The sequence below is a fragment of the Cariama cristata genome, unplaced genomic scaffold (genome assembly GCF_000690535.1).
Source record: "Cariama cristata isolate BGI_N322 unplaced genomic scaffold, ASM69053v1 scaffold12530, whole genome shotgun sequence".
NCBI classification, from domain to species: Eukaryota; Metazoa; Chordata; class Aves; order Cariamiformes; family Cariamidae; genus Cariama; species Cariama cristata.
Window position 1 is genome coordinate 9635 of NW_009596433.1, and position 13591 is coordinate 23225.

The 13591-nt window shown below is 35.6% G+C and overlaps 1 protein-coding gene across 1 annotated transcript in view; it reads right to left on the reverse strand.

Annotated features, from left to right (window-relative positions):
- Positions 1-11820, reverse strand: part of LOC104166220 (sperm flagellar protein 2-like) — a gene marked incomplete at both ends in the record, with an annotated part of 20692 nt that extends 8872 nt beyond the window's left edge. The window contains 6 exons of the mRNA XM_009706083.1: positions 224-412; positions 5728-5944; positions 6873-6904; positions 7955-8095; positions 9722-9892; positions 11568-11820. Of these exons, the coding sequence (XP_009704385.1) occupies positions 224-412; positions 5728-5944; positions 6873-6904; positions 7955-8095; positions 9722-9892; positions 11568-11820 (1003 nt within the window). The remainder of the gene's footprint in view (positions 1-223; positions 413-5727; positions 5945-6872; positions 6905-7954; positions 8096-9721; positions 9893-11567) is intronic.
- Between the last annotated feature and the right edge of the window lie 1771 nt (positions 11821-13591).

Genomic DNA, 13591 nt, shown 5'->3' on the forward strand with positions numbered 1-13591 from the left:
CCCTAAAAAGTCAAAATTACTTTGGAAGAAAAGATCAAAACTGTTGCTCAGCTTTATCCCTTATTAACTTAGCTGTAACTTTGAACCTAGATAAAAGAATATATTCATCACCTTGTCCCTAGAAAAGTCCTAAATTCTGATGGTTGATATTACAAATTCTTTTTTATAACAGGAAAGTACTCTAACAGTCCTGCAGCAATTCAGGGAGTAAATAATCTTTTACCGCTTCTCTATCAAGAGCTTCCTGGAACTCTTTCAGTCGTCTTTCTTCATATTGTTTTTCCCTGAAAATTCTGGTTTGCCTTAACATCTCTTTTTCATGTCGAACATGCATGAGTTGAACAGCAATCCTCCGCTCCTGCTGAGATTGTCTCATTAGTCTGTAAATAAGTTGGTCCTCCCGGTAAGCCTCCTAAAAGATAAAAAATAATAGTATTAAGAACAGCTTACAAACTATTTCATAGACAACTCATCAGTATCTCATATGAGAAATATGAATGAAGTCATATAACAGCATTTACCTGCTCATTGGATACATAAATTCAGAACAACACACATATCTATTTACCAGTACTATTTTTGTGAACTATGTAAGAATTGTAGAACTACAGAAGTGAATTCTAAATATATCTCAACTGAGATATTCAGTAAAAATACATTTGTTCAGATTAACTCAGTTTTAACCTGGTTATTTCCTGTGTGAAAAGAAACTGCAGCATATTTTGAATAATCGCTTCTGCATGTAAAGATATACGCCTTCCTCAAATCACTAACTTATCCCTGCTCTTCACCAGTCCCCATTCTCAGCCATACTCTGCTGAATACTTCATCAGTCTGTTCTTCTACAGGTTTGAAGTTTTTCCTTCTTACTTGGGATTTGGGTAATCACCCCCTCCATTTTCCTTCATTCAGGAGACTGGGAATATAAGGAAGCATTCAGAACAGAGAAAAATCCAAGACTTCTAGGTAACAGTTTCAGTGTTCTCACTGGGACATGAATAGAATCCCCTACTCAGTACTATAAGAAAATAATTCTAAACCATTTGTTTGAAGCATGGTTGGTGTGCATCGACATTTTGCAGGCTGTGGACTGTTACTTTTCAAAGTAATTGTCAAAACATAATACTATCTTCTCACCACCACATTTCTCTAGGCTGTTCTTGGTATATAAACTAATGCTTAACCTAACCTAAAGTTTTGCCTCACTACTTTCACAGTCCAGAACTGCTTCCGAATTTTAAGCAAAAGCATCAGCTTGCCTTTCAAGCCCCATTGACAAATATCACTCCTACAGTAGAATTTTAGAGGAAATTTCTGATTCCCTGGACATTTGTTTCAGATGCAGCAAAACTGGTATGAAATGTATTCAAATTTAAGGACCTAAATTGAGAACTGATCTGAAGATTTCAAATTCATTTTCCTAAGAACAGAGGAGCAAATAAAGCCAGTTAGTAGTATTACAAAAAACAAATCAAAATAAAGTATCACTTCTATTTTCTTTTAATCTGGTTTATTTCCCATCAGCTATCTGCAAAAGAGAGGGCAGAACACATTACATAAACTCACTTATAAATGAAAAATCAAATATTATTACATATTATCGTATTATTTAGGAAAGAACTCTTCAAAGAGGTCTAGATCCATACTACTCAATGCAACCAGGACATCTGTAATACACATCTAACATAAAGCTGCAAATTATGGCTATTTTAATTGCAACAATTAGAACAATTTTCTAATTAATTTAGATCTTTAACACTGATGTTAGGGAGAAGCCAATATTTTTCAAACAAAACTCCTTCCATATTTTTAAGTTCCTTTCCCTTTATAATTGCTGGGAACAAAGTACATTCCAATTAAATACTGGTGACTTGAAAAGACTAAGCTGATCTAAAAATCCCTCAACATTTTGCTTATTTGAGCCAAAATGTGAGCTTTGCACTCTCCTTTCCTAGCACTGAATCTCATAACACCGCATGATAATTCTAATGGCAAAGACATGGTCATTTTAGTTCCAGAGTGCTTCACCTGCATGCAATATTGTCTCTCTACAAAGTTTATCACAAAATAAGGATCTAATTTTGAACATGTTTTGTTCTGTACTCTATTTGTAGTGTACTGTTTGTATGCTATTTTTCTACACACAGAATTATCATCATGCATGCAACTGAAATGGAAAACAATGCAATAGTAACAACTTTATATGCACTTTACATTTTCATATTCATGCTATGTGTCATTTGAATCAGTTCATATGATAAAATTTTCCAATAGCACTGGCTACTGAAGAGTTAATCTGTCCATTTGTCTCTTGCATTCATGAAGTCAAGACAATAAAAGGAGACATGATGCTCTTTGCTGCCTCAGTCTTATCCACGGCTTTTTTGAACTTAGCATTTCATTAAGCTTTCGAAGCAGAGTAGAGGATACACAGACTTTGCTTCCTATTACAAGTAAATATCCTTTACAGTTTTCTTTAGTTGCAACTGCTTACCTTCAACCATAGATTAGTATAGCAATAAGTACTCCACCAGAGGAAAATGGATCTTTAAATCCCAATTAACAGGGGATTGACAGAGCCACCCTAATGGAGTGGTCATTTGTCATACTCAAACTATCAACTGTATGGTACAAATAGTTGGCCCAGTGAGAAATCAAAGCACCTCATTTAGGCGACTGCGCTCTTTATAAAGCAAATGGGAAGATGTTCCCTTAGAACGCTTCAGAACAGCCAAAAGAGATCTTTTCTTTGTTAACTGAAGGGTAGAGAACTTTGATCATGTAAATGATCAAATATTTTGACATGCTGAGTAGGTCTAAAAAGAGCTAGCAGGAAATTTTTGAGGAACAAGAATATATGAAAAGGCAGTTAACTCAGAGCTACACAATGGATAAATTAGGATTCATAACACCAAACTCGTAATTCCAAAAAGGGTGCTTATCGGATAGGGGAGTGAAGCATTGGTAGCTCTCTTTCATACAAACAGGTATGGACAAAGTACTAAAACCTAAGGCTTTAAAGTTTTGAAACTTCTGTGCATACTAGGAGGCAAAATAAAAAAGGTAGTACAACATTTTGAACCAATGTCTTCCATCAACAACTTCACAGCAGACTGTGAGGTGTCTGAAGAAATCATAAATATCATAAATGAGACATCTTAGTAATAATTTCAAAAATTACTACTGAGAAAGCATAATACACACTTTATTTCAGTTTACCTACTTCAGACAACAGTGGCATCCAGTGGCCAAGCAATATGTGTGTTTCATGTGCTTCACACCTAATTACTATATCCCATTTTTCTATTTTACTATTTCCTTGTTTCATTTACATACAAATGAAACAATTCTGTCCCGTTGTGTAGTCATAAAATTTATGACCAAAACTTACAGCTTAGCACACATAAATTTATTTGGTTGACAAGCAATAATCTAGTAACAATTCATTTCCCCTCCTATTTTCAGCTTCTCAATTTATTGCCAATGGTGCCTTCTTCCTGATAACTTTTTAAATTCAGAGAGATAAAATCTGAATAGAACATTTAAAAATAATGAGTATTTAGAACAAATACTTTGTTGAAATTGTGGAGATCAAAGATTCAAATCAGATGGAACCATGTTACTGTCAAATACTTTCAACTCCTGCCTATGAAAATCTGGCTGGTACCACCCTGTGCTCCACATAGAGGAGTGTCATGTAATTGTAAAGTATTTTTTCTCCCAGGCTCCAACTTGTAGCATGTCAAAACTCAAAATTCTGAGCAAGATTCTTTTAGTAGAGGTTTATGTGTATGGACATGAAACACACTAAAGTACTGTGAAGGGATGAAATTCATTTGACTCTAAATGATCCTGTGCCTTGTGTTCCAAGTTCTATGCAGTATAGGTAAAAATCCGACCCTAATGTCTACAAGAAAGCCACAATTCCAGTCTGTAAATCCTTTCCAGCTCAATGTCTAATGGAGGAAGAAAGTAATTTCAACTACTTTGTGTATTTTTTTTTTATTTATTTATTTCAGCTGCTTCACACTTCTCTTAAGTCAAGCAACATCTAGTTTCTGAAATCTCACAAAGTTCCAACTAGACACTTCTTTCTCTGATAATTTATAACCAAATTTCCACTAAATAGATTCTCTGATCTTGTCAGACTACTGTTCCAGTCAACTGTTCACTTCTCTTTCCTTCTAATTCCTGCAGTCTGTGACTTCTATTGTTCCTGTATCAACGCTGATTTCTCTTCCTATGAAGTTGGGAACACTACTTTTACTTTTGCCTTGCTTTGGAGCCTCGCTGGAGCCAGTCTGATTGGCAGCACATTGCAACAATGTCTCCAACTTAAACTGACAAGGCCTGTACTACAACCTCAGGTGGGTCAGCTGTCTGACCTCCTCAACAGCACTGTCTGGCTTTGCTGGCTTAAAGCTGCTGCATCCAACAAATGCCCCAGTAACTGCTGCTGGCCACATGGCCATCAGCTGATAGCCATGGCTATTGGAATCACTAGTCCAGGCTGCTGGGGTTGTGCTGGGGCTGTGACAGCTGACAGCGGGCAAAGAGCAAGTTTTGGGACTACAGTGGACAACTGGGTTGAAAAATTTCTTCACAGCTTATGCATAACAACAAGAACATGATACAGAAAGTCTTTGAATAAGAGCTCAGAGACAGGATACATGGATAGATCGACTCGATGTAAGCCACTACAGAGCTTTTTCATAGAATATAGATCTGGAATAGATATTGAGAAATCATCTAACATTTAGATCCCTACCCCAACAAATTTTAATTTTTTCTTAACAACTCCAAAAACATCTCTAGACATTACATGCCAATGCTTAAAAATACATATATATATATATATATATAATTTCATACTTTTCAGAGGTGCCATGCATCTAAAGTGCTATTATTGTGCAACAGAGATGGAGACAGGCTCAGCTATACTGGGTTCAACACATGATCTAAGCTAAAGACTCATAGTGCAATACTAAGATAAAAGACAACTAGATTTCACAGGAACCCAATAAGTTACAAGGTTCTGTTTTGATACAATTATTTCCAAAGAGAAGATCTGTGAAGTCAGTAATCTAAGAGCTGCTTTTTGAATGAGGAGTGTGTGAGGAGAATTCTGAAAAAGCCTTGTTCTTTATGGGACAGGATTCAAATGGAATAATCTGCAACTTCCGTTTTAGACATAACACAGACATCCTCCAGAGATACATCTTCTATTCCATAACACATCAAAAATCAAAGACCTGATGTGCAAAATAAGTTTGTTTTTTTTTTCTTCATATTACCCAGCACAAGCATTTCAGAATTTATCCAGTCCAGACCAAAAATTTTACTTTAATAATTACCTTCTTCAGAACCAGTATACATTTTGATAATTTAAAGTTCAGCTTTGGGGGGGTGGGGGGTGGTTGGAAATAGAAGGCAGGTCTTTAACTGATTTGTTATAACCTTAGTTCTGCTGCCTTCACTTGATCCTTTATGATTTATAAGGATGAAGTATGACACAAAGGTGGCAAGAAAGAATGGACAACCTTCCATATTTTCAAGGAAAGACAATGGTTAGCACAAAAGTTATTTTCAGAGATAATGTATATACCTCTCTTCATACCCTCCAAATTTTATTGAATCCTCCAAAAATACTGTTCTTTCATACTTGTAAGCGAAGTTTTAGATTACTAATTATGCATGGGTTATATACTTCAGCATACATTTTCTCACCTGTTCAGCTTCATGTGCTATTAACTCTCCCATTAGCATTTTTCGTCGTCTCTTTTCTCGTTGTTCTCTAGCAAATGCATCTTCCTCTAAACGTTTTTTAATTTTCCTTATATATTCATCATCTGAATAAATATTTAACAGCTCAGTTGCTGTTTGTGCTGTACTTTCTAGGGTTGTATCTTGCAACTTCTGTGTTTGCAATGATTCTTGTATATCGCTGATTGAAAAGATTAAAAAGAAAAAGATCATTAACATTATAGGAATTATGGTTCTTAGAGGTGTTTTCATACAGATCCCTGTGTTATGTGCAAGTCTGTCAAATGCACAACAGCACTCTTTGGGCACTGTGGCTACTTCTTGATGCTCTTGTGTCCCACAATAACAGAGGAGGGCTCCAGCATCAACTTGAACCAACTGTCAATTAGTTCATTTGCTAATATGAAGCCAAATTCTGCAGAAATAGGAAATTAGGATGGCTCACAGAATATCAAAGAAAGATGTGTTACTCTTCAATATATCCATACAGTCTGAGTGCAGTTTTGCAGAGTTATTGATCACAGGTTATTTACACACAGAAGTACCTATGGCAGTATGCATGAGTGTCACCTCTTTTTGAGTGTGGTATACATATCACTAAAGGTAATAGAATTACTTTTACTTAAAATTATTTGCAAATAAATCAACATACAGATAAGTCTAAGGAGAAAGGCTACTTTTCTCTATTTTCTTTGAAATGTGTTACCGTGTACGTACATCCACAACCATTCTCATCTCTCTGCAAGTCTAACTGACCTTACAGACTCAATGACTGAAATGAATAGAGAATGATGCTCTTTGCACCCTTTGTGGCTGCGTGTGTGGCAAAAAGAAGAGAAGGAAGCTTGAGCCATCCCTACTACAACTGAAGGTAAGGTAAAAACACTGTGACAGTGCTGGAGCTGGAATATTTGCCGTGCTAGTGGGACAATCACTCAAAGGACAACCACAGTTTAAACTAAACAAGCCATTACATTTTCCTCAAGTAGCTGTCTATATGGATAGTAGGTACCTGAGGCAGAACCCTGTCTAATCTTAATAACTTAATATCCAAATATTACCTGTCAGTGACTCGGCTGTGTACAGCAGAGGCATTTCCTGGCATAGACTTCTCAAACTTTTTAATCTCCTTGTATACATCCTAAAGAAATAACATAAAATTTAACGTTTCTTTTCTTTTCACAAAGCATCATAAGGAAGTTTCAACAGACTAAGTATTAGGGAATTATTTTTATGTCCTGTTAGTACAACAGAAATGTTTACAACTGAAAATATTTTAAGCATCAGCTAGATCAAGAAAAAAGGCAAGACTATTTCTTTCTTCTACCTTTTATTTCCTTCCCCCATTCCCTTTTCCTAGCTATACCTATTTCCACCAGCCAGAAAATCCTAAGATTTTGCAGCTGTTCATTCTGCAGGATAATTCTGATTTTGTGTAGGACTCTAGCAGTTTATATAATTCCCACCATTCAGGGATTTGAAACAAGATATTCTGGGCTATGATCTGCTTTAGATTTAGTAGATTGAATTTCTCCCTTATAGTTACTCGAGCAACTATGTTCCTACACTCTACATTTAAATGCATCTGTTGCGGTTGCACAGTTGTAAAAACTGGTAATATTTGCACTCCTGATGACAATACAATCCATGAACTGTAAGATTACAATCCAAGTACTCTTCAGCACTAGATAACACAGAATTTTTTTATTATTGCTGCATTGGTATCATCTCTTAATTTGATCTAAGACTATTGTCAATTTCAGCTGTTACTAACATTTTTGAGAGCACACAGTTTTATAGTGTGTTCAGAAGAGTTCATACATGATGGTGCAAAACTTCATCATGCACAAATGAGAAGGAAACATTAATGCTTTTATTTCACATATTCTACTCAGTAGACTAGAAGCTAAAATATTGTTAGCAATTAAATTAGTACCTACCTATGGTATTTATTCAATAAGAACTTTCTCTTACATCAAAACAAATTTTTACTAAATAACAAATGCAGAATCATAATCATACTAATATTTAGCTCCATTTTCACTGGTCGAGTCTACTATATCATTTTAACAGTAATATCAGCAGCTTTTGGATTGTGCAAGTACAGTATTTGTAAGTGTAAATGTTCCCAGAAAACGTATGTTTTGCAAATTCATATAATTAACGTTAAAAGAATATAGATGATAGTTACCTCTGCTTCTCTTTTCTTCTTTAAGAATTTTTTGGCTTCAATAGCTTTTATGGTGTGGCTCGGTGGTGGCTTTGGAACCTGTATAATGGCTGCGTGAATCCTGGCCATTATTTCATTTTGTCTCCTTCTTCCTATGCGATGCTGAATATTCAACATCTTGTGTTAAGACACTTGAGTTAAAACAAAATACAGCATATGGCCCTAATACACTACCTATGTATCTATGGAGCAAATGTAATTAAGCCATAAGGAAAAAAAGTCTTCCAGGAAGAAAGTAGAAGAGCTTACCAGGTTCCAGGCTTGAGCAAACAACTTGACTTATTTTTTTTTTTTTTTTCCCTGAAATGGATCACTAAATGCCATGAAAGTAAAAAATTCTTTATCTTCTGTTAACAGTTCAATCTTGTCCTAAGAATATCCTCAGCCACTGTATTCATAAATCAGCATTTTTATATCAAGAAGTAGATGTTATAAAATGTATTTTAAACTAAAGCATCATTCTACATTCCAAATAATTTGACAGTTTAGCAGTAAGCTAGCATATGCTCTCAGTATTTGAGGATGAAGATACATTTTTTAAATACCATTATCAGAAAACGGTACATCTATATATGCTATGTCTATTTCTGTTAACAAATAGTTCTATTAACAAATAGTGTGGTGCAATAGAAGCACATCTGTAAAGAAAAACAGTTTGTGCGCAGTGCCTAATAGGCATTTAAAGGTTTGTATTAAATTCTAGTTCTAGTATGGTACCTGTTTCAGGTCAGAATTCAGCAAGGAAACTGAGAATATCGGTTTCCTGGTACAGAAACTGAGAATATCATTAGGTAATATTATTGCTGAACAATGAGTCTCAATCAAGAAGTAACAAACATTTAAGTTACACTAGTTAAAAGTGCACTACAGATGCAGCTAAAGGTGGCATTGAGTGGAAAAAACCGTTTTTTTACAAAGAGTTAAAGACAGTTAAAAAATAAATATGTAATATATCAAATAAGATACTAATAAATTTTTGTTTGAAATCTTATTTTGAGTATTTTGGATGTTGCTTTTATTTTCTTTTCATACATGAAGTGACATTATTTTTCATTCTTGTTCATGCAGTGGCAACAGAATAGCTAAATTACCACAGCAAAACTCTCTCCCTTTAATTACCCATATAAAAAGCTTCTCAAATTAGTCACCTTCATTTTCATTGCGGTTCAACGCCCCTTGGATAGCTGATCAGTTCCCCTATATAAACTACATATATACAGCCTACAAATACTAGGCTGTATCTTGGATGAATGTTCCCATATCTTAAGAAATTAGTTGCTGTTTTTTACTTTATCAGAACAGCTACACAGAGCTACAAGATGTTCTGAGGCCATACCCACTATAGGTCCCCTTCCTTGTGCCTTTTTCCTGCTTTTGAACAATGCCTCATCTTTTCTTCACAAATGAAGAATGTCACAAACCTCTTTTACAAGGAGACCTTAAACACATACAGTTGCGAAATTTACATTTTGTCTTCAAATCTATATTTTTGACGCATGACAATATGCAAATACTCTCAATTTAACATTAAGTGATTTTTAAATATTAATGTTTTTAAGGGTCTTATAACAGTATATTGGATTTATATCTACATATTTATGATTGCCATGTGTACTCCTCATGACTGTGTAGCACAGAATTAACAAAGACTCACACTGACTTTAACTCATTATGTACATGACCTCAAAAAAACACTTCTTCAGAAGTATCTAAAAAGTAAGTAGTCACCTTTTCAATGTTTTGGGCTCTTTGTTCCTCTTCGAGCTTCTCAACTTTCTGTTGTTCTGCAAAACGTGTACGAGCTATTTTATCTCCGATTGCCTTAGATTTTATTTGAAAATGCTCTGAAATCTGCTGTAGTTGCAAATCAGCCTGACGTGGCATTAAATTTTTCAAATGCTAAAATCAATCATGAAGCAATGAAGAGTCAGAAACAGTAACAAACATAGGTAAATACAGTAATTTTGCCATAGTCATCTCAAGCTGTGCTTTCCTGTGTTAATGTATACAGCACGACATCTAAACACGGTCAAATATCTTTCAGAAGACCAGGACTAACTCCTTGGAAAAGAACATGCAGATTTGAACTTGAACAATGCCAAACTTTGTTTAGCTTGCAGAAAAGGAGGCTGAGGGGTGACCTCGTTGCTCTCTACAGCTTCCTGAGGAGGCAAAGTGGAGAGGGAGGTGCTAATCTCTTCTCGCTGGGATCCAGTGACAGGACATGTGGGAATGGTTCAAAGTTCTACCAGGGGAGGTTCAGACTGGACATTAGGCAGCATTTCTTTACCAAGAGAGTGGTCAAACACTGGAACAGGCTTCCTAGAGGGGTGGTCAACGCCGAATGCCTGTCAGTGTTTAAGAGGCATTGGACAATGCCCTTAACAATATGCTTTAACTTCTGTTCAGCCCTGAATTGGTCAGGCGGTTGGACTAGATGATCATTGTAGGTCCCTTTGAACTGGAACTGTTCTATTCTATTCTAACTGAAATACAGAAAAGTCAACTTAAACATAAGAAAAAAAAATACTGAAAGGGTGACGAACAGGCTGTGAAGTCTCTGTCTTTAGAGATATTCAAAACCCCACTGAACAAGATCCTGAGCAACCTGCTCTAGTTGACATTGCTTAGAGCAGGGGGCGTGGATTAAGTGACCTCCAGAGGCCCCTTCCAACCTCAACTATTCTACGATTCAAATGCCATTCTGTCTATTGACAGGAGCTACTTGCAGTTGCTTTATCTTCTTTAAGCTATCCCTCTATAGCTGAAAGGATGTTTTGACCGTTTGGTACTATCCTTGCCCTTGCTGGTAAACTTTCTGCTTGTAGACAATTTTTGAGGACATGTGCCAGAAAAAAATGTGAAACTTCACACAGCTGAATTTGATTCATAGTATATAGTTTCTTAAAGATTGCTCATCCTGATAACAAATTATGGTCTGCACATGCTGAACATTACTATAGAAGACAAGAACAACATCCTTAACAGAATCTACTACATTGCTACTGACTTCCTCTTACTCTTTTTCCCCTTTGTTTTTTCCTCTTCATATACTGAGCATATGGTTATTGCAGGCTGGAGTGTAGTATAAATATACGGAGAGACGTGCAACCGAAGGAACCAAACGACTGTGGCATGAAGCTCAACACAGTTATAAAGAGGATTCCTGGAGGGGAAATTAGTCTAAGTTGATACCTAGACCACAATGCAGTCTGCAATCTGTACTGATCAAATGAGTAAAACATCTGCTGTTGAACAACTACTAGTGTTTGTTGCTATACATATTTCAAGTCTGGAGAAAGCTTAAAAACAGAGCAAGTAACACAGAATGAGCAAAACCAAACAGAAAACACAGATGAGCAATATCCTCATGAGGAGTCACAGATAAACAGTGTAATCCCACTGTTTATGTATAAGACGTAGCAAAAAACTGCTTCTTTTCCATATAAGTATTGGGTTTTGAGTAGGAGATTTAAAAAGTGGGGAGGAGAAGCACGCAACACGCTTGAGAGGTAATTGTAAAAATGCTATCTTTTTTGCTATATATTTATACAAAATAGGCATAGTTAGTTACCTCTCGATACAGAACACTTTCAATAGACTTAAGCTTTGCAGTTGCTGCAGGTCTCATTGATTCCATGGCTACTCCAGTGAGCTTTGCCTTTCTTTTTTTTTCTAAAGCAACATACAATTCATATAAAAGCTTTGTGGCAGCCCCATGCTGTCCAGTCATGATGTCTTGGGCCACATTCACATTAAACTGTACACCAAGGAGGTGAAGTGTAGGCTCCAGGCGACAAAAATTGTTAAGTTTTGCATTTGCAGCCCTATAGGATTAAAGACAACAACAACAACAAAAATCAGAACATAAAATTATTTCCAATTTCAACTTGCTGCAATAAGCACGGTCACGACATTTATCTCATACAAAGATAGGAGGGGAAAAAAAACACAGAGGACACACAGAGGTAGTGTGATGCACACTTTGGCTTAGGTTTTATACTGCAGTACATGTAACTGCATTGGTCTACTAGGCATAACTTTTGGAAAAAATAGAGAATGCATTGCATTATATAAATCTTGATACATGCACACATAAAGTGCATCTGACAGCAACAGCTTACCCTCAATTGCAGCTAATCATATATCATCCACAAAAAGTAGAAAGAGTTAGAATAAGTTTCTATATTAACTGTATCAATCCACTTGAGTTCTAACCAGTCAAAATATAGGAAATTACAAAAAAAAAGTCTATATAATCTATTAAATCTCACAACACTTTGTCATATTTCTACTCATATAAAAAGAAATGGACACATGGGTTGGAGTTGTGTTGAAAACAAAGACTATGGTTTCAAAGAACAACTTACATTCAAAACTGAAATAGTGGATTGCAGATTAATGTTTCTTTTGATATGTAGATTCTCCTGTGGAAGCACCCCAGATCAACAGATATAAAGGCCAAAACCCAGTAACAATAAACTCTCCCTGTATCACAATCAACACACCAAAATTCATCGAAAAAATCCATAACTTCAACCTGAGTCAAAACATCATGCTTTCTATACTGCTCTATCACTTGAGTTCACAATAGTTCCTTCACATGAACCAACAAGCTTTTGAGGTCAGCCAAGCTGCAGCATAAATCTACAAAAATGTCCAGTCTTAACTTAAGACCTTCTGGTGACACAGTATTCACCTTATTCCTAGATTAAACAGTCCAGGAGCTCATTATTCTTACTATATTAGTCCATGCCTTATTTCTTACATAATTACGTATAACTGCAGCTTATAAAGAACATTTTTCTGTCATTGAGTCAAGGTTAGAGTGAGCCCTCTTGTCAAAAATGATCTCGCATGCATTAAGAAGCTGTGGTGACATCACCTCTTCACTTTTTGTTCTGTAATCAGAGCAGATGGAATTCCTTAACCTTGTTTCATAACACAAAAATGTTGCAAATCTTTATTGAAGATCATTATAAGAATTCAGGGAAAACTACAATATTTTATTTTTCAAATATGGACAAACAAACTGGAAAAAGTTTTCCAGTAACATTCCTTCTAAAAAAGTAGTATCACTTTCTCAATTATTATTTCCTTGCTTACATGTCCAAGAACTGTGAAACATAAGCAGCTAATATAGTTAAGTAGACCTTGACTCATTAGTCGCATGACCCCACATTCTTTTCTGTTAGTGCATTCTAGTTTACAGTTGCCTATGCTACAAAAGGAATCTACATTTCTCCCATCAGCACCCCAACAGGTATGATCTTCCCTTTGGCTGTGCTAAAACATATTAGAGTGACGCAAGCTTGCCAAATGATCCATGAATAATATGCTTTTCCTTAGTAGCCACACTGCAAATTTTAAAAATATTATCTTATAGGTATTAAGTAAGATTAGGCATATACAGGTTCTTGCAGGATTCCAAGACCATACAATGACTATTACACAGTAATAATTGATTTAATGTGCAGAAGAAATATCTTGGAATTGAGAAAAAATTGCCTTAATTCTTGATAGTTGTCAAAAGACCAGTGCCAGGAATTATTAGAAAACAAAACAATGAAAAAAGATGAAAACATCAAATTATCTTTA